This window comes from Gossypium arboreum, chromosome 5 (genome assembly GCF_025698485.1).
Source record: "Gossypium arboreum isolate Shixiya-1 chromosome 5, ASM2569848v2, whole genome shotgun sequence".
Classification (NCBI taxonomy): domain Eukaryota; kingdom Viridiplantae; phylum Streptophyta; class Magnoliopsida; order Malvales; family Malvaceae; genus Gossypium; species Gossypium arboreum.
Genome location: NC_069074.1, coordinates 7,053,736 through 7,076,746, shown reverse-complemented (window position 1 = coordinate 7,076,746; position 23,011 = coordinate 7,053,736). Strand labels below are relative to the sequence as shown.

The 23,011-nt window shown below is 30.1% G+C and overlaps 2 protein-coding genes and 1 long non-coding RNA gene across 3 annotated transcripts; 2 read left to right on the top strand and 1 right to left on the bottom strand.

Moving 5' to 3' along the window:
• The first annotated feature begins 702 nt into the window (after nt 1-702).
• Nucleotides 703-2,265, top strand: LOC108450337 (uncharacterized). The gene has a single exon (XM_017747906.2). It carries the CDS (start codon nt 916-918, stop codon nt 2,092-2,094), a length of 1,179 nt encoding a protein of 392 aa, XP_017603395.1. The 5' UTR covers nt 703-915; the 3' UTR covers nt 2,095-2,265.
• A 16,730-nt stretch (nt 2,266-18,995) lies between these two features.
• On the top strand, nt 18,996-19,702 carry LOC108452103 (small polypeptide DEVIL 13-like). Its single transcript, XM_017749849.2, has one exon. It carries the CDS (start codon nt 19,195-19,197, stop codon nt 19,516-19,518), a length of 324 nt encoding a protein of 107 aa, XP_017605338.1. The 5' UTR covers nt 18,996-19,194; the 3' UTR covers nt 19,519-19,702.
• Nucleotides 19,703-20,966: 1,264 nt separating this feature from the next.
• LOC128292771 (uncharacterized) lies at nt 20,967-21,928 on the bottom strand. The gene is made up of 2 exons (XR_008282683.1): nt 21,572-21,928; nt 20,967-21,324 (listed from the first exon to the last, which is right to left on the bottom strand). It is a non-coding gene; the product is annotated as an uncharacterized LOC128292771 (long non-coding RNA).
• Nucleotides 21,929-23,011: the final 1,083 nt, after the last annotated feature.

The window sequence follows — 23,011 nt, the reverse complement described above, 5'->3', positions numbered from 1 at the left end:
ACCAACCAGCCCATGGTTTCAATAATAATATCTTTAAAAAAGATAACAAGAATAATAGTAATTTAAATTTATCTTGGATTTAATAAAATGACACAAATTTTATAAAGTTAAAAAATATTACAAAATTTGTAATTTTTCTTCCTTTGTATAAAATTTTAAAAGACAATGATGTATAGGAAAATAACTCGTAGAAAATTAATTTAATAGCAAATTAACTCCAAATATATATTACATAATACTTCAATCCAATTTGTAATTTTTCAAAAAATGAAAAAAGTATCAATAATTACCAAAATTTCTAGTCTTCTTTTCCTATTTGATTTTTTTTATAAAAATTATTAAAACAAAAATAAATTAAACAATACGATTATCTGAATCTTACGTATAAATATGTTTCCTCAAAAATTTGAAGAACATTATTTTTGTCAAGCCATTCATAATTTTATTCTTTTCTCTGAATATATGTCTAATGTGAAGTATTCAGGAACATTTGAAAAGTACATCAATATGTGAATTTTTTTTTAATTGTTTGATTAGTTGAAAGCTAGTGTGAGTAATTTATTATTGTTTTTATTATATTGTGTTAATGGGACAAGTTTGTGAAAAAAAAATAGCTTAAAGAATTCATTTCATGCGACCAAAGCTTTTAAAAAAATCAAAGAAGAAAATTAATCTATAATATTTTATACGCAAAAAGTTAGTTCTACTGCAATTGGGTTACCAAAGAAAACAATATTGGGCCAGTGAATAGATTCCCAAGTTGGTGATTGGGCCGAGGGTCTTTCTTTCCCTGCTAGAAATCTGCGAATTGTCAATGGCTGCAGAAGAGATTTCATTTTATCTTCAAAGAAAGCAACAAATGTTTCACCGTAGATTTCCATAATAGTTTTTTGCACCCCATTGTTCAACCAATCCATGGAAACTGCCTCAGTGCTGTTGCAGTCGAGAACAATCCCTTTTGGCTTCAACTTGAAATGCAACCAAATTGTTTCTTGCAGGCATTTCAACAAACAATTTCAAAGCAAGGGTTTTTATTCCCATCAGAGCCTCAAATCTATCCAGAACCCATCAAGTTTCAGTCTCTTACCATCACCACTTCATAAAACAAGAACCCAGTTTTTTTCGCCTCTCAAATGCTCATTTTCCGACATTCCTAGCTCAGATTCTCCAAACCCTTTGCTTAAACCCTTCAAAAACCTCTCTTTTGATTCAGTCAAATCAAGTCTTTCTGAGTTAACGCCTATAAAGATTGTCAAATGGGCTACTATTGTTTCCCTTGGAATTGCAGCTACCAAATGGACTGTAAATTTGGCTTTCAGCCCTTTCTTTTGGATGTACTTTAGCTGGAGTTGGTTGTTCTGGCCATGGTTTGTAGCCATAGCCCTTGCTGTTTATGGTTTGTATTGTTTCCGAAAACATTCGATTGGTGAAGCAAGCATTGTGGAGCAACTTGCAATTGTCACTTCAGTGTTCGCTTGGCTAACTCTAGTACCCCCTGCTTATTTCAATGGCTATCTTGAAGGTTGGCCCTTTGTCTTCTTCTTTGTCTACCACTATTTCTTTTTCTTCAACGTCAGTGTTAGAAAACGACTGTATGGGGATTATTATGCCCGTCCACATGATCCTAAGTGGGATGTGAACCCACCCAAATGGTATCGCCTTTTGTTCTGTGTTGGAGTCATGGTTGGGCACTGGCTTGCTGCATTTGAAGCACCGGAGCTTCATCGGATCCCAGGAGGTTGGAGCAATGTTGGAGTGTGGATATTGATTGTGGTAACTCTTTTGATGCAATATAATTCAACATTGTATCTTGCAAAGTATTCAGAGAAGGTTGTGGTGCCAACTGCTGTTGTCCAATTTGGGCCATACAGATGTGTACGGCATCCAGTATATGCATCTACAATGCTTTTATTTGCAACTTATTGCCTTGCACTTAGAGCACCTCTGAGTTTGATGTTCGTTGTAGCAGTTTGTTTGATGTATTATGAGCAGAAAGCAAAACTTGAGGAGGTTTTAATGGTAGAGACTTTTGGAGAGAGTTATTTGGAGTATGCAAGTAAAGTTAGGTGCAAATTCATACCTTTTGTGTACTAGCGGCAAACAGGTATGCAATTAATGAAATTATTGAACTATTTAAGCTTTGGACTTAGGTAAGTGCTAATGCTTTTACTGAAATTTTTGTTGCTTTTCCGTTTATTTTCATATTGGTTGAAGCTCTCTTTGTTCATTGAATGATACATATATATTTCAACTTCTTGAATAAAATGAATTGACCTATTGATTATGATCATTTATGGAAAATGCTCTCTCACGTTTGCCAAGGTCGGGAGCTATCTGATTTAGTATTCATTATGGAGAAATCACACCTTAATATCTTATTTCTTTAGAAAAATTCAGTTAGTTCTGGTAGTCTTTTGTAAGTGCATTATGCAGAGTTAGGTTGTGCACACGGAAGTGATCTCTAGATTGGTGTTTAAGAAAGAAGCCATCTTCGAATAAGCATATCCCTAACAAGTATTTGGGATATGGCTGGATCCTGCAGATGTAGGAATTTGGAGTCTTGCTCACTTTTTATTCGACATATTCATTGAGTAGAGAATGATCATTGAGGAAATCCGAACATACTGTCGGTTTATTTGTAGTACTAGAGGAGCTAAACTTTACAATTTTAAGATCTCAGGAACATGAGTTACTTTAAATTATGAAATTCCAAGTTTAAAATTACTGAAAGGTGTTTTAATTTGTGAAGCACTGAAGTTTTGTCAGACAAGATCCACTTTCCTAACTTACTACAAATTTGAGCAATGAACACTACTGGGATATTGATACAGGTATAAGTAGCAATGCATAACACAAGAAAAGACAATATATATGTGTATGTGTGTGTGTGTGTGATGAGAGTCTTGTGAGGTAAAGGTTAATCTAAGGCAGGATGGTTCACATCAGGTTGTTTGCTTTGTATTACTGCTAATTCTTACCACTTACCAACTTTTATCAGTGTCCCTCATATAGCAGTAAGGATCCATAAAAGCGTTTATAATGAGACATGAGATTAGACTGCATACAAATATAACCTCCTGAATGTTACACTGTGGTTTCTGGAATGGTTAGATGTGTATTTTTAGTGCTCTGCGTCTAGGATATTGCTTTTGTAAGTGCTATGAAGGCACTAAAAACAACAAAGGAAAACTACATTTTACAAGTCAACTAATGTACACTCATTAATTTAGGTGCCTCTTTTTTGTTTTGCACTTTATGAACACGAGGAAAAAGGTATATTCTTAACCATTGTGGAATTCAAATAAGTTTGATCTGTTTGTTTGACAATGAGCGGTGGTGCAGCAATTTCATGATTTTTGACTAGCTGGCCATAGTTTAGTCTTGATATCCTGCAAGAATATTATTTTTAAATCATTTGAAGTCTAAAGAGCTCCCATCTTTATCTTTCCTATTATTAAACACAAATATAGAGCAAAAAAGAAAGGTGAAAATTCTATCCTTTGTATTCCTCAAATGGCCATACAGAGCAAATTTGCACAAACCGAGATGTGGTTGCCAACATTCTGTATGAACCAACTAGCTTGCTTAGATCCCCTGTACAGGAGCTTCCTAGATGAGCAGGTGTCAGCAAATTGTACTTCTTGTCAATTTAAAAATATTAGGTACGTTCTGAGTGTCCCGGTCTGACTTCTAGATGTTTGCACTGTGGCGTTTGGAGAATGGTTCGTCATCAGGGAAATCCAAAAATAAATCATCAAGACATCTCTCATGATATATGCCACATATATGTATCGTGCACATTTTCCCTTTTGTGTTATTTTCTAATAATTTAATTGTCAAGTCTCAATCAAACCAGAACAGGTTATGACACAAATGGGGTGGACTATGGTATTGAGCCCTGCGCATGACGACACTGAAGTTTAGGGCCTTACCTTGTAACTTGAATCTCAATTGGGCCTACAAAACTATAGATTCATAAATTTAAATTTAAATTTAGGTTTGATTAGGTTATGTTTAAAAATAACTAATTTTAATCTCCATCAATACTGTTAATATTTGTCAAAATTTTTAATCTAATATTTACCTTATAATTAAAATATAAAATTTAGGATTATATGTCAATAAATCCCTTAAGAAAATGTAAGAAAAAATTCAATTAAGCCCCATATTAGATTCACATCCAATTAAAATAGTCAATTAAGCCCCACCATTAACGGTTTTTTCGTTAACCATGTTGACCGTTAAAACAAATTGATGAAATAATTAGATGGTGACACGTGTAGTTTCTGGTTTAATCTAATATTCTTTCCATAAAAATAAAAGATATATTAAAAATAACATAAAAATTAAAATATTATATATTACATATTATATGTTAAAACTTATTAAATATTAAAAATATTATAACCTATTAGGTCACAAATTTGTCAATTTGATTGATCTGTCTAGTTCAATTAAAAAAAACAATAAAAATAAAAAGATCGATTCAACCATTTGTTTTCCAGGTCAATCGATCTAATGGCTTTCTCTCGAACCAATATCCTTGTCGATTACGGTCTATGGTCCAACCAACTAATCGGGTTCAATTCAAGTTATGATTATTTTATAAGTTTATATCAATTTTAGTATTTTACGATTTTTAAAGAATTTTAATATGCTTTTATAAAATTTTAAATATGTTTTATAAATTATATAAATTATTTTATAATATATTAGAATTTTATATTTTTAATATTTTTATAATCTTTTAATATTTTATAAGTTTATACAAATTTTCATTTTTTAATATTTATATTTTCTATAATTTTTTATTAATAATTTTTATATTTTTTATTTTTAATAATTTTATGTGTAAACCAAGTGTCACTATCGATTGGTTAATTAAATTATTTTAACAATCGAACAACTAATGATGAAAATCATTAAGAGAGATAATTAAATGACTATTTTAATTAACAATTAAAACTTAATTTAGTGTGAATTTAATACAAAAGTTTAATTAATTGTAATTTTAAAGGAATTTTTAACATAAGTCTAAAATTTAAATGCAAAATGCGCTCACCATTTCTGTTGTTAAATTCTTCTCTGGTCATTTCTGCCGACTTCAAGAGAAACTTATATAAATACACACTTGAGGAAAGAACTAGTGGCCAAAATTCGAACTTAAAACTAAAAGCTAAATAAAAAGAATAAAAAAATAGTAGTCGGTTGTGAGATGTGAGGTACATTCAAACTATTGGTACAGGGGAATTCCCGCGCTAGAACCGACCAAGTTTGGCGCCATAGTTTAAAACTGCACTGAGAAGACACTTCTCGAAAGCTCGCCACGTGCGTATCCACATAGACCAAAGCGCAACCATTACGTGACACCTACTGATTTCAACTTGCTTATCTGTAACTGTCTTATCCACAAAATCCCAGCAACTTCCCGAACCACCCACACTATTTTTTTTCACGTACAAATATATATACGGAAAGAAAAACCCTTTATATCTCTCAAACAAAGGAGGAAAAAATAACACATAACAGCGTTTGAAGTTAGGAGAAAAATGGAGGATGAGATGGTGTCGTACGAGGATGTGGTGACGTCGATGATTCAAGAAGGTTGGTCGACGCCGACACGTGGGGAGTGTCGGATACCTGCTGTGCAAGCTTGTCCGCCGCCGCCGAAGAAGAAACCGTTTACTTTTGGGAAGAAAAGGCCGGGGCCGCCGAAGAATGGGTATTTTCAACCGCCTGATCTTGAGATGATTTTCTCAATGGGTACTAGAAGGCAAGCTTGGGATTAATTAGTGTAGCAGCTAAGTAGTAGCTCTTAGTTAACGGGAATTTGGAAGTAACTTCTGTTGTTTGTTTGTTTTTTTGTTGATTGACTTGGTTATTTTTTGGTTTGTCGGGTCAACAAAAACAAAAATGTTTATATTATAATGTCTGTAATTAAAATCTTCAATGTAATAGATCTGTATAAACTATGATGCTTTTCTTTTTGGCCTGAGTATAAACTTTGATGTTTAGTGATGTCTTTTATTATTATTATTATTATTATTATTATTATTATTATTATTATTATTATTATAAACTAAACTTAAATCTTTTATCTTTATTCTTATCTTTTATTTCAAGGAATTTCCTTTCAATCCAAGGAATTTACTTTGAAGGATTTAGTTCATTCATTAAAACTAACAAACAGTAAATTAGTTAAATTTAGGTGTGTTGTTATTTTTATTAGAAGCTGTCCTGAAAAATATTTCAAAAATAATTAAAAATATAATAGGTAAAAAGAATTCTAATCAGACTAAACGTTTTCATTAGTTTTCTCCTTTTAGTATAATAATAAATTTAATTATTTAATTTTATCTTAATTTAATAAATTAATTTAGTTCACATCTTAATTTAATAAAGTTTAGTGTGGTTTTAATTTAATTAATTTAATTCGTAATATTATATATTGCATCAACTTAAATATATAAATATAAATTGCATATAAATATATTGTATATGTATATGTATGGAAATTTAAAATGTATATATATGGAAGCTAAAATTTGAAATATAAATATTTATGTAATAAATAATGAATAATGAAAATAATAAAATGTATTGCTTGAAATTAATTAATTATAATAACACATTAAATATATATAATATTGAAATTGAAATTAAAAGTAAATAAATAATTGAGAGAATAACTTATTTATATTAAAATGAAAATGTATAAATTACAATAAAATAAATTTTAATTGAGTGATAATTTAATGTTTTAATAATTCAATCGTCGAGTAAATTTACAATAGGTATATTTTAATTATTTTTCTTAAAATGAAATGACTTAAAATATTCATATAATTTATTTTATAACTAAGACAGTAATTTTGTTAAGAGTAACACTAACTTAATAAAATATTATACATATAAAATTATAATTGATTAAATCTATTATTGCATTAGTAAAAATACATATATAATTGACAAGAAATATTAATGTCATGATTAATTGATTTCAATTTTTATTTTTAAAATTAATAGAAATTAAATTATTTATAATTTTTAAGCAATCAATTGTGTTTAATAAATTAAAACTTTAAATATTGAAAATTAAGTATTAAATTTTTAGCGTTAAATTTTATAAGTGTTAAATTTATATTATTTTTAATAAATTAATAAATATAAGTATTAAATATAATTATGTTATTTAATAAAAGTAACTATAGGTTCTTTAAAATTATTTATTTTATTTTTATATCATTTTGAATAGTTTTAGATGAAAAATATGATAATCTGAATATTTCCTTTAAAAATATAATTTGTTTAAATTTTTAATAAAATAAAATCACCTTAATATTTTTATATTAAATGGTAAATAGTTATTTACTTATTTATTTTTCTTAACATTTTCTATAAAAATATAATAAATAAAAAATTAAAATAATTATCATATATATTTGAAATATAAAAAATAAAAAATTTCCAATTGTTTATCAAGCATTCTTAATATCGAAATTAAAACCAACCGAAGGAGTAGTGTCTTTACAAAGTAGAATATAATTTGGACCAGAGATTCGGCCTAACAATCCAAAGGCCGAATTATATCTAAGTTGTGAATGCTACAGAAGAAATGGGAAACTGAAATGGGCCATTTGTTTTTGGATTTCACTCCTAGTGGACAAGGCAATATTGTTGCGGGGATTATGGATTTTGAAAAGTGTAATTTTCATGGAACTAAAATAGACATGAAAATTTTTGATTATGTCAAAAAAATAATAAAAACATAATAATTATGTAAAAATGTGTTATTTTAATTTTTAAAATAGACTATACTTTCATATATTGATATGTGATTATAAATATGAAATTTTCTTTTCACACTTAAAAAATTTAAAGTAGTAAAAGTAAAATTATATTTTGATCTCCTAAAAGTTATAAAGATATAAACTATTAAAATGATAAAATTATATTTTTATTATCATAATAATTATAATTTAATTTCGACTCTAATTTTTTTAATTTCACCCTGAACTTTTCCTTTATAACATAAAAGTTTAGTTATCAACCTTAAATGTAGATTTTGTTTTTTCTTTTAATTTGCACTTTTCCTGATTTTTTTATTATAGTTGGTAAAAATTTACTTGATAATACATAAATATTCTTTTAAATCTTTGTTTTTTTTTTCTTATATTTACCAGCTCTCGAATAAGTTTAAGTGAGAAGCAGCTAACCATTAAGAACAAGGGAGAGCTAGTAAATATTCTTTAAATTTAATTTATCAAAATTGAGAATTAAATGATTCGAATTTCTATTTAAATAATTGAAGTTAAAGTAATGCAATTAAATTCCCTACAATACAATACAATGACAAATAATTAAATAAAATAATTTAATAAATTAGATATCAATATTATGGAGATTTTGCGTTTGGGTGGTAGTGGTAATCTCACTTTCTATAAAAACAGATTTTCATTAAATACAAAATAAACAATTAATTTATCAATAAAATATTAGATAAAACTTTTATAAAATATTTAATTATTACTTAGTTATTTTATTTTTGTTACTAATTTTGAATTTGGATTTAGATTTTTCAAGTTCATGCTTGTCACCTCTGGTTATATCTATGCTATCAATTATATTAAAAATTATGCATACCGTGTAAAAAAAAAAAACTTTCCACTCTCGAAAGAAACCACTCCCTTAAAAATTATGATTATCTTTAAAATATTGTTTTCTTAAAAAACTCAAATATATATATATATATTTAAAGAATAATGATATAATTTATTATATCAATTCATTCAGCCAATTGGTTAAAAAATTGATATTTATCAATAAGTATTAAAGTAGTAATAAGATACATGGTACTTTTAGAGAAAAAATTCATATTCAATTTTAAAAATGATATTATTAAAAAAATAATTACGAATTTTAAAATAATTAATTTTTATGGATCATAAAAATAAAATATACTTTAATTATACAAATATATATATTCTAACGTGCTAACTTTTTCAAATCAAAAGTTACTAAAAAAACTAAAGGTCTTGATTGTTTTCACTGAGATTTGAGACTTTGAGTGCTTTAATTATAATTTAACTCAACATATATATATATATATATATATATATATATATATAAATTTTAAATTTATTTTGATTAATTAATTGATGTAGTTTATTTTAATATTTATAATAATTAAATATTAATTATAACTTAGTTGTAACTTGGTATCGTGTTGTTCAAAAACAGTGTCACATACCATGGATTCATTAAGTAGAATAGGCTGAAATGGTGAGGTTAAAAAGTAATGTGGCACACCATGAATTCATTAAGAAGTGGACAAAGATCAAGTGTAAATAGGAAAAGGAAAAAAAGTGGGTAACGATCATTATCTTTTTTTTTTTTCCCCATTAATTACGGTTCCACTAACGTGGGATATTGCAAGTGGTACTCTTAATCCATAATCTTTACCTTTGTAAATTTATGGTTTTAGAAATAGAATCCGTACTCAACATATATGATTGCAAGCATTATGAGCCATTACAAAAATCTCTAAAATGTGTGGTGAGAAAGTATCCAAGTTGCCTTAACGTCATAGGAATTTCATAATCTTTGGGAGTTCAGGTGTGGAGCAGTCACTACCAATAATGTATGCTGACCTGTCACCCTTTTAACCAATTACAGCTTGATAATTAAAAGGTAAATAAACAAAATTCACTTTTATATATATATATATATATATAATATAAAAGTATATGGCACCAAAGGTTTCAACAGTTAATGTGTCTGCTAGTAGGGACCAACAGCCTCAAGAATACAGCAACAATAAGAATATTTGAAAACTCTAAATGTGGTATATAAATATAACGAATATATTAATTTTAGGATATTTATTATTTGAATATGTTTTACTCTTATTAATAAAAATACGGATTTAAATAATGAATAATAAAAAATTTTAAATTTAAATTTTAAGCATATTTAACCGGTCGTCATATTTAATTATTTTCTTATAATGTACATAAATAAATACCGGTCAAGAGCTTAGATCCTATTATTAATGTACATGAAACCAAAAGCATAGCATAGATGAGTCTCCACACATCCTCCCAAACATAGAGATGGAGACAACAAAATGACAAGGAATAGGAGTAGGAGAATTGTGATAAGAGTGATCTCTATTAAAATTATAGTTTATTTCCTTGTCTTGTCAGTCAGGTAGCCTCCGTCAGTCCGATATCCTTCTTAAATAGACAAACAGATTTAATTTAATTCGATAAATTTGTGGTCGTTAGAGTCTGAACTTTAATGAATAAGATTTTTTTTTAATTGGATTAAGTTATGCAGCTTTAGAGTTTGAAGTTTAATATACTTGTTTTTATTTATTTATTTGTATAAATAAAAGAAAAAGGAAAACAGCATAAACGGAGGATGGCTTGTACAAACTAATATCGCAAGTATAAACTGTGGGTAGGGTAGGACAAAGAAAAACTTAAGAATTTTAGAAATGTGAGTGGGTGAAAATATGGAAAGCTTGCTATGTCTTGGTTGGTGTGGGCCCCTGGATGGCAAGGTAAGGCAGCTTTTTGGTTCAATTTAATCTGGGATTTGGATCTCTTACAAAAGTAATCCACATGAAAAGCTTAATTTAGTTCAGGGTAAGGTTTTGCAATGTTTATCAACTATTAATAGCTTTGCCTTCTAGTTGTAAAAATAGATGTTAAATTATTTGAAAAGTTTCATTTATTATTATTCTACGGTATTCTTTGTTCGTATTATTTACATTAATAATTTTTTATTTTTTTATAGTTTAGTTTTTTTCATTAAACAACTTTAAATATTAAAAATATATAAATCAAAATTTAAAGAGTATTTTTTTATCTCCAATATTTATTATTAGAGTAACTTAGATTTAAGATGTGTTATTTTACTCATTGATAAATATTGATCCATGTATCGATCATCGAATCTTCACTTAAAATTAATTTAATTACTTACATAGAGTTCAAATTACATTTTAAATCACTAAATTTTAAATAATTACGGTATGATATTAACATTATCAAATTTTTATATTTTGATCCAACAGCAATAAATCTGTTGTTTAATACCCACGTCTAATCCACATAAACGCTTAGATAATTTGACTTTTGAACTAATTGACTTTTATTCTTTTATTACTCTATTTTTTCATCTTATTCTTCATTTCAAATCTTTTTTCTGTTTTCATCTCAGATATGAAAATTAATTTTTTTTTCACCTATTCATCTCAAATCTCAACTTTAAAAGCTATAACAATTTGCAATATCCAAACCAAATCCAGAATCTTATATTCTTTGAAAACCCTGAAACGGTCTTGGGTATGAGCCAATATTAGGATGTCGGTTCAAGTACTTCTTTGAGTAGCACAACCATTGAACCATCGAACACCCATGAACCAGGTAAAAAGCATAATCACAACTGCAATTGCGGGAATACTCCACACTGGCGCAAGGTACGTAATAGATTAGTTTCCATCTCCGATACGTGTTACATATTTCGGTTGAATGTTTTTTAGTTGCTTTAGTATTTGGTGATGTTGCATCGCTGTTTTGCGTAGTTTATATTACTAGAGTTCTAGTTGGAAAAAAAAGGAAGAAATACTTGTGTGTTAGTTTATATTAAGTGTACAAATTAACGTGAGTGTGTTATTTTCACAGTTCTGGTTGTGTATATTCTACCATTTCCCTTGATCTGTTATTTTATTGCTTCGATTGGGTGACCTTGCAATGTCAAGGGCATGTAACTATGTTTCTTTCAAGGCATGTAACTATGTTTCTTAGCTTTTTCTCAACTTTGAAGAAGTTGGTTTCCACGTAATTATTCATTTATACATAAAATTTCAATGAGAAAAGCCAAGTTGCTTTGGCGACAATAAATAATGCTCTGGGTAAACAGGGAAGGAATTTGTGATTGGAGCTGATAAAGGTTGAGGATTATTGATGAAATAAACTGTAAATTGCTTTAGTTTGTGTGTGAATGAACTATGGGGAGAATGATGATGGTTGGTGGTGGTGGCAGTGAATAAAGGATGGAACTGGTGATGAAATCACCAAATGGGCATTTATGTGGATCATACGTTGGTATTAAATGACAATTTTATTGCCACAAGGGTTTCTGTTATAATATAATCAAAATATAATAAATTAACAGATGCTTATATCATAACTTTTTAAAGTTTAATGAAAAAAACGTAATCTAACTAATACATTAGTGATTAAATATGAAATTTACTTTTAAATAAAAATTTAAATTAATTTTAGTTTTTAAAATTAAATAATTAAAATATAAATTTATTAATAATTTAGTAATATCAGAATTAATTTACCCTTTAATTAAATTTGAGGGCATAAAACCAACCCATGGGTGTTGGTCTCTTGCAGAATAGAATCATGATTATTTTATTATCTCCTTTAAACAAAAGCCAGCAGTTGTTTATTAGACACCTGTACTTGCAAGTGGGCTAGGTATGGATGACTCATGATTCCCTCCTCAAGGATCGGTATTCTGGTACACCAGATCACATAATATAAGCCAACCTGACAGTATAGGGACTCTCTCTATATATACTTGTTCCTTTTCTTCTTCTACCAATTAATTTCTCCCTTTAGGGTTTTCCAAAGAAAGGGTTTAGGGTTTTATCCTTTTCCTCAGCACTTTTGCATGAGGGAGATGGGATCTCATCACATCAAGACCATTTTGATCAGTCCGCGTTTGCAGGTGCGGCATCATCAAGATTCGCAAGCTTTGGTAAGGGCTTCTCTCTTCTTCCAAGTGTCCTTTCAAATGGAATCTTGAATCTTGATGATGCTGCATCAGCGAACGTATGGGCTACTTTCAATTGCAAATAAAGGGAGATTATTTCCACTTTGATCAAGGTGAAACTCCTTTACACATACCATACCGATGTAATATTAATATGTATGCGCATATATATACAACAAAGGTAATAAATATCTTTACCATCTAAGTCTATCATTCTGATTGATTGCAGCTTTAGTCGATTGAAACAATCAGGGTTTGTTTAGTTTAGTTTTCCCTTTCTATTATGTATTAATAAGTTTACTTAAGGGTACGAAGGCTGTTCTTTTTTTCCTTTTTCTTTTTAAACTTTATGAAGAGCAAAAGAAAATGACCAACTTGAAGATCTGGATATATCCTTTTTGCTTTTAGTTATCTGAAATCTGTAGCAGCTTTTTTCTTCAGGAATTGGTGAATATTGTGGTGCATTTGAAAAAAGATTTTATTTTCTGTTTATTTGCTTCTTTCTAGCTGAACATCCTTCCTCAGGTTGGTATATATTTCAGTGTCATATATATATGTGTGTATATAAGTTCATGCAATATAAACATCATTAAGAATAGACATTATGCTCTCTGTAAAGATATAACAAGAAGCTGGAATGAATTTACAGTTGAAAATGTTGATTATTTATCTAGTCAATGGTTATTGCAATCTAAAGCTTGTAACGGGAGAATGAACAATGTTGTTTGGTAATAACAAAGAGTACCCAGATAATATGAAATTGAAACCCATCCCCTTCCCCCAATTTGAATGAACGAAAAAGAAAAATTAATATGAAATCACAACATGCATCTTTATATATATGTAGATATATGTTATGGAAAGCCCTATATATGTTTTCTGCTAGATAGATTTTCCAGTTAATAAGATCAGTGTAAACATTATTAATTTCTAACTTGGTGGCAGCATGGAACTGGCGGTTATCCAGTACTCATTTAGGGAATGTAATTAGTGTGTGTACACACACACACACACACACACACAGAGATATAAGCTAGAATGGGTTTGAAGTTTCTAAAGGCCTGCAAAATTCGTAATGAAATATGCCTTTTTGATGAAGAAAACTGACCAAATCATCTGATTCTGCAGGTAGGAACAACAGACAACATCTTGGTGTTTCTGACAGTCACATAATATATTGCTTAACTAGACATATATATGTGTGTGTATCTATAGATAGATTTTGACACCACATCAAGCATCTATATTTATCTTCTTTCTCATAGGCCAAAAGCTATACAAACAATCAATATTAGTTTCTCAAATTTCCCCCAAAATCATTTTATTAATAAATCCCCAGTCCTGTTACGAGACATACGTATAAACAGTTACACAAACACATGCATATATCTAAATCCTAATACATTTGTGAACTTTAGGCCTGTATGCTAACCTTAGAGTTCAGTCAATGCGAACAAGTTGAAATGAGGTTTCAGCATTTCTAGTCAATTAATCAAGGTTTAGAAACAGTATTAGACTGGCCTGGTAGAGCTAGCGAGAAGGCTTTGACATTCCTACTTTCATTCTTTAGCTTGTGGGAAATAATAAGAAAGTTCTCATCATCTTATCAGGATTCCATGGAGTATATATTTGAACACAAGTATGAAATACAAACCCTTTTTAGATAGCTGAGTATATATACTTGTACTGCATGTATTTAAATACGATACTCATCTTAAATCCAAATAATACCCCTGGGAGCCGACCTCTATTTGGTACAGTGGACCATGTTGGTCTCCAACTTATAAACAGGTACCGTCTGGATGGATATTGGTACATATGGGAGAGAGAATTCTCTTTTTCATCTAACAGTTGAACTAACATCGGAGAGCCATTCATCTTGATCGATTGGATACTTTTCCGTAAATGAATTAAAGTTACGAATCTAATCGAATACAATACAAGCACACAGATTTCTTATTGCATCCGCAGAAAAAAAACATTTTTATTTAAATTTTTATATTGGTTTAGATAGAAAGAGGGGACCAAGTTTCAGCATCCAAGTAAGACAAGAGGCATGCATCCATGAGATTATAGGAAAAAGCAGAACACTGTTGGCAACCAGCAGGACATTGGTAATTAAGGTACGAAAGAAACTTTATACTATCAATTTCTTTTGTCTGTGAATTTGGTACTACATGAAATAATATAAAGTAGCACTTCTTTTTAGTATATATAAAAACGGACAATTAGTTTACATTTATTTATTGATCAGTTTTGCTTTATATGGCTGCATTTTGATCATTGCATGCATATATATGATCTACTTCTTCTAGTGATCATATAAATATATATGCATTGAAAAAGCAACCCTATTTTAAATCTTTCGACTCTCTCCAATCTAAGGTTATTTTGTTATTGCAATAAAGGAAAGAGAAACTTAAAACATAAATTCATTTTGAGTTTAAAATTGGAAATGAAGAAAAAAACCCTAAGTTGAACATGATGATTTCATGAAAAAAAGAGAGTAGAATATGATGATGATAAATACTGGCCTAGAACAGGAAGGCGAGGCTAATAATCTAAAAAAAAAATAAAATTATGAATTAGGATGAAGTATACTGTTTTATTGGTCGAATAGTATGAAGTACACATAGGTAATACAAATCTTTTTGAATGAAACCCGAAGTTGGATTGATTTATGATTTTTCTAAAAAAAAAATGATATGTAAAATTTGAATACAAATTCTAATATCCGCAAATTAATTATTTTATTCATTTTTTTAAAGAAATGCCATTTCATAAAGGATAAAAAGAATGGGCCAAAATCCATTGGTGTACCTTTTGAATCATCGTGGACCTAAACTACCAAACAATTATTTGTGGCGTCCTACTGGTGCTAAGCATTTGTTACACATTTTACATTTCCAAGCTTTTGTTACTTTTAACAAATTCAAAACAAATAAAATAATAATTAATTCTCAGACCTGGATTTCCCTGTAATTAAAAAAAAAAAACAATGGGGAAATCTGAACATCACGAAGATCTGGGTGTTTCAATAATCTTTGGTATTGAAAATAGACAGTGAACAAACAATGTGAAAATGTGCAAGTCTTTTTGACTGAGGTTTTTGATGGATTTATATTAATGGAGGCTTTATGACATAAATTTATGACTTTTTTGACCTGTTTTTTCTTTTTAATTCACTTGTGGTACAAAAAGGGTCCCATGATGTTTTTTTTTCAAATAAATAAATTGAAGGGTATTAACAGGCTTTCCTCTGCCCATTCTTATGCAGCTCACATGTTCTCATGTGGGGCTCCAAATGGTGATATTCTCAAGCCCACATGATCATTTAGGAAAAATAAAAATAAAGTGGAAAAAAACTTAGCTAAACCCTAAATAGACTAAAACAAAACAAAAAAAAAAAAAGTTTAAAAAGATGCATTATATTGCATCCACAACATACCATGTGATTTGATTTTGACCCATCCTTACAATTTGTTGACCAATCAAATCTACAGTTTATATGTATACATAAATGGTTTTCTTTTTATAATATAACCCTGATTTTATAGTTTTATAAATCAATAAAAATTATATATCGTGAAATTTAGATTAAAATTTTCATGTGCTTTATCATTTCAATTAAAATATCATTTAATTTTTTTATATATTTTAAATAAATATGGTTGTTACAATTTTTTTACACATACATTATGAGTGCCATAAGGCTGTAAAAGAAAAAAGAAATATAAAGTAAAAGAAAAAGGAAATTAGGTTAGTAGTTTGTAGATATAATACAAAAATAGGATACGAGTATAATTCATTTAATAAATACAATAGGATTAAAAAGAAGAATGATCTTTTTAATAACTAATTTTCAATAACATGTTAAGTTTTGTAAATACCAATATAGACAGCAATTAAAGGCAGCATTGATTTGAAAACATATGAAAGCAAAAGACTAAAACTTGCATTATAAAAACATCGAGCAGTCAAATTGTCTCATTAACAAAATATGTTGTTTCTCTACTTTCTCCAGATTCCCCCATTATTTTCTTTTGTTTCAGATTATAGTCTTCTGGACAGTCAATACCACTTTTTAAGGAAAACAATCAAAGTTTAATGCAAATTGCAAACACTGCATACTCTGTAATTAGACCAACACCAAAAACTTAAACCTTAAAAAGCAAGACTTCAATTCTTTCTATCCCAAACTGCATAATATTAGTCTTTAAGATAGTAATTCCTTTGTAAACTAAAAACTAGGTAGTATGTATAATTAAGATAATAAATAGCAAAGTGAATGAAAATTGTTATGGAAAGTGTTTAGGATTAGCAATCTCCTTTTTTTTGTTGAAAAATCTTTGCAGGTTGTCCCCATACCAGAAGAAGCATTATTGCAGAAATCAATTTCATCACATGGTGAAGTTCTGCAGGGCACAGTAGTTAAATATGAGGATGTGTATTTATTTTTATATTGAAGAATAATCTTTTTATTTATATATATTTGAAAATTTCAAGCTTGTGTTTGCTGATCCAGAAGGTTGCATGTGCATGTGAATCCCTAATTCCCATAGATAATTTTATGCTTTTAATTCAGCTGTTATGATCCTTAATATATACTAGTCATTTAGAATATCAACTATAAATAATCTTAAGTGTTTCTGACCAAAATTTCAAGTTGAAAAGCCCCAAAGTTTTTATGATTGAATGGGTTTGGTCAGTAGGACACATTTATCAGACTTTTCAACCGTTGTTTTCTGATGTATGAAAAGGTAAAAAAGTGTGGGACTACATATGTATATATATTTATATGTTGGCTTAAGGGATTCAAATCCGAATTTCATTCATGCATCAATCAAGTGTCTAAGGGCCAAATATTTCTCATTAAAAGGAGAAGAAATACCACAACATGAATTGACATCCTCTTTGTAATCATGCCTGCACATTGCGGGAAACTTTATAGAGAAAAGGGGTAAAGGCTCTTTGCTTTACCTAACATTGTGGAAGGAGAAATGACAATATCTACTAAGTTACACAATGAAATCAGACCAGAAAAAAATTGGATTGCAAGAGATTCTCTGCTTCACTACACTGATTGCTCTTCTTTAATTAAATTGAGAATCAATGAAGTTAAGAAATCTTATGTATCGGCATCAACATTAATCGAGTACATGGGGTCTCTTAGGATCATTTATGCAATGTGTTGTGAGGCTAAAAGTTAATATATCCTTGAGATAAAAATATTTGGTAATGGAAGACTTACTGAATAAACTCCTGTACTTGTCATATGTTGGGAGAAATGCCTCTAAAGCGTGCTTCGATACTTAAATCAGTAGAACATCAAAGTGTTTTAAGGACAAAGAATAACCAAATGAATGATAGTGGGTTTCGGTATCTACTCGGATTGGGAACTTAATATGGGAACTTAATATCTTGGAAGCTTCTCAACTGTTGGGTCTGCTAAGTGTACGAGTCCAGCTTAGTAAAGTGAAGTTGTGGTACAATACAAAGAAGTGTTACAACTACGACCAGGAAAGGTATATGTAGAATTTGAGCCTCAAACATGGAACTGTGGAGAGAAGACCAAAAGAGGCCCCCCCTCAACCCCCATTTATAGTTTGTGGAACTCAATCAAGAATCAAAATGGCACTGTATAAAGTGTATGTTCCATTCACTAAACTGCAAAAAAGAAAAGGAAAAAAAAAAAGGGGGGGGTATTTGAAAATTTAAACCTCAAAAACCCTGTCAACAATGGGACACACTCCTTATCACAAGAAGCAGCTAACAATAGAGTGACCCCACCCCACCACCCCTCCTTCCCCTTTTGTTCTTCTCTCTCACTCTCATGTGTGTGTTTTTTTGTGATGTAAACTTAAAATACTGACATGATTATGGAGCCCCCTACGACAATAGTGTCTAGAAAAAAAAAGAAATGATGGATCTCCCAGAGTGAGGAGATTCATAAATCAGGCAAAATCTTAATATATCAGCAAGAATGAGGAGGACTTCCCAAATCCTCATCAACCGACCAATTTTATAATGCCAGGCCAGCAACAACGGTACCTATAGGCTATAATATGACATGCAAAACTCAGTTCTAAACCCCCAGGGAGAGTTGAGAATTGGCACTTTAAATGCTAAATAAACATTGATCAGATCAAACTAAGAAAGCTCAAATTCTAAGGAAAGAGGCCCTACTTTACTATATATATTACAACATATAGCCCCACTACTGTCTGCAGCCCTGAGAATCCTTCTCAGTCAAATCTCATTCTAAACTTCTCTTTTTCTTTCTTCATCTCTCCCCACGCGCAGACAAAGAGGTTATCAAGTTTTAAGTTAAAGAGATCACACTCTGAGGTGAGGTGAGAGCTCCATTATCTCTAGTGTTGAAGCTTCCAAGCTTATTACATGGATGAGAAGTGGAAGCTATCTAAGAAGGAAGCTTCGGGTACCCATTGTTCAAGTTCTTCAAAGTTCTCACTTCCAAGGAGTTTTTCAACAAAGAGTATTTCTTCCAAGTCTCCTCTTCTTAGGAGTTCTTCACAGAAGAACTCATGTTCCTCTTCATCATCTTCATCATCATCTAAATGTGCACTACCAAGAAGTTATTCACAAAAGACTTCCATTTCCCGTAAATGCAGTAGCTTAGCCAAGGAGCAGAAGGCAAGGTTCTACATTATGAGGCGGTGTGTTGCCATGCTTGTTTGCTGGCATAAACATGGAGATTCTTGAAGGAAAACAAAAGAGATCAATGGAGATACGATCATATATAGATCAGTAGGGAATTAAGGTTCCTTCCCCTTTTCTCCACTCGTTTATGCAGGATGGGTTCTTTGGATTTGTTTGTCTTGAACTCATGGATTTTTACATCCATTGCATCAAGAACAAATAAATGTCACCGAGTTTTTCTTGCTTACCTTCATTTTCTAATTAGTTCAGTTTAGTTTGTAATTATAAAATGAGAAGAGCTGCTACGAAGTTTTATAGTTGTAAGAAAAGACTATATCAACAAATAGATTTCTGTCAAATCTTAAACTAGCAAAGTCTTTCTTGTATTTTCATAATAATTTCTTCCTCCATTTCCAACTCTGTGATTCTTTTTTTTCCCCTTTAGATCTTAATCAAAGCAGATCTCAAAAACCAGGAGGCCTACTTAAAATTGATCCTTTTGCAGTGGCTTTTGGTTGGTATTTTTTTCATTTTTTGTTCCTATTTTCTTTCTTTTCTTGTGTGTTGATTGATGGTACAGAGATTCCTTTCATCTGTTGCAGCTACCATTATAATAATAGGAAATCATTGGATATTGGATCTGCATTGGGAATGAAAAACCATCTTTTTGCCCTTTCAGAAAAAAAAGAGGTAGGAAATGAGTGTTCTGCTGAAAGTGTTGAGGCAAAAACCATGGATTGATCCTTAAATTAGGGTCTAGGTCGTTTCCTTTTAGTTCAACCCTGAAACTGGTTTTTGTTGAGGAGCTAAAACTTACTTTGTGGGATCTTTCTTTTCAATCCAGGCTTAGTGCTAAGAACTTCAAATTGGGGTAGCAATGACTATAAGATACTCGGACTCGGTGTGTGTTAGACAAGGGTATATTTAATTTTTTTTCTCTAAAATTTTCAGGCATTGGAGGGTTGGATTTGATTTCTTCAAACGTAGACAAAATGATGAATGATAAGCATGAGAATCAGTGAAAAACATTTCTTTTAAAACTTAATTGGAAGGAGCAGCAAATCCTGACTGCTAAGCCTTCTTAACGTGAGAAACAAATTACAAGAAAAAGTATTTTTAAACTAAAAAAAAACACACTTGGATCAAGAATTGTGTCTGAGATGCATGTATTATAGTCATTAATCATATGTTGTTCCATCATGCTTGCATCAGTTCAGTTCCAGCCTTCACCAAATAGTAGCATTTTTCTTAAGCTAAAATTTCTGACACTATGAATATATTATTAGCCTTCTGATTCTTCAAAACAAGGGGATACCACAACTATGTCTACGACAGTAAATTTGTAAGTTGTGTTCTGGTTCTAATAGCATTAAGGAAATAGCAAGTTGAATGGAATGAAGCTCCCCAAAGCTTAGTTTCACATAAAATTTTCTCAAATTTTGGTGCTAATGTTGGATAGGGTATGTTAGTTTTCTTTTTCTTTCTTTTTGAAGGGTTCTTAGAGAATCATATTCCAGTACGCAAATCCAATATATATCCGACATGACTGTCAAACACAGAGATATATCTGTCTAATAACAGTAGACTAATATGTTTTTCATTATGTTTCTAACTTCTTAGCACCATTGCTGCAAGCCTGCAACTTCATCTTCGGCAATACTGATGTTTTATTTTTTACATTAAGGTTCTACATGAAAAGCCAACCATTAGATTATTGATATATTCTTGCTATCCAAAAATAAACTGGGCTCAACATAAAAGTGATTACCATAAGTAAACCACCATTGACAGAGCTGGAAGCAACTGACATTTAATATAAGGATCTAACCTGAAAGAGCATTTGACTCCTGAGCTTTTATATCTATAAGTCTACGAGGAGAAAAGACTAGTATAAGTAACTGTGAGGGTCAAACAATTTAAAAAAGCTATAAAAGCTCTCAAATCATTTCAACTAAACTAAGATCTTATTCTGTGGTATATACACTTTGAGAATCTAGAATTAACAAATTTAAAATCCTATGCATTTTGTCAGAGATATAAGCAAAAAGACCAACCAAAACAACTTTTTTCTAAAAAGCAAACTTGGTATACAAAAAGAAATTAGTAAGAATCATACCTTATGAACAAGGCCCCTCCAAACTGTTTGATTTTATCGGCCAGACGGATAGATTGACTACTGCAGGACCAACAACAATCTCGACGACGGAATATATAAGAAAATGAAAGGAATTTGGTAAGTCCATTTGTAGGAACTCAAAATCTTGTGGAGCATTCAGAAAATATACCCAAATCAAGGATTTTAGCCAAAACAGGATCAAAGCAGGGAGGTTGAGAACAAATGACAGAAAAGACTTTTGGGGAATATAAGAAAATACTAAGTTTAGCAATCTTATCTTTGGATAACCAGTAGGTAACACGGCAACTTTTTCCATAAAGTCTGGATTTTGAAACATTGTATGATCAATTGATCATTATCATCATTAAACTCAACAATAGAGTATATGTCTTATCAGATACAGAATCGTAAGTTACTGTTAAATAAACTATTAAAGATGTTATAAAAATTTCCGTGTTTTATCATTCTTAGATATGCATGATCACTTTCCTGTTTCATCACTGGTCACTCAAGAAACAGCAAATCAACAAGTTACATACTAGGCCACCTGCTGCTCCATCAATCTATGATGTGTCTCATTCTTATTGCCAATGCAAACTTTTATTCTTTTTTTTTTTTCTAATTTTATGGTACATTTGCTTTAAACATGAATGATATAATATCTCAATATTGTTTAACTTATTATATGTAATTTACAATTAAATATATATTTGATTTTTTGTAAATTTATATTAGATGGTTCTTTTTTGGTGTAAAGTTGTATCGAAGTTTCTTTTTGGATATCGTAACTTTAAAAATTTACTATAAATTATCCAGAAAGAATTAGGAGTCATGCCTTATATGTACAGATTCCATTTTGAGTCTAGTTTCATTAGAAACAAACGGCACCAGTATTAAAGCCCTGTACAGAGAGATATTCAAGTTATAACGCGTGAAGGTCAGAGCAGTCGATCCCTGTAACATGGGTGACTTTAACTAATAAACTGTACCAATTGGCCCGACCAAAAATTCTAGAAATAAATCCATGGATGGATATATGAGTCTAAATTCAGGGAAAATTTACGAAACCAGTTTCCGAGTTTTGAATCTCGAGATATGATTTTTAAGGCGATGGTGACGCAGTTTTCCAGCCTGACTGGAAATGTCAAATTGGGGGGCAAAATAGTATTGAATTTTCTATTTATCCAAATGCAGATGAACTGCTACACAAACAAAGTTGGATCAATGTTTTTTAAAATTAATGTTTCAAAGTTATTACCAATTAAAATTATCTCAAAGGTTACCAAACTATATAAAAAGTTACCAAAATTTGCCTTTAAGATAGATGATCACTTTCCAGAAAATCTCAGTGGGATAAGTACATATGGTTTTGATGAAAAATGAAGAGTAATTTTACAAATCCTTGTAATTGATTGCTTGGTATTTTTCATATTTGATGTT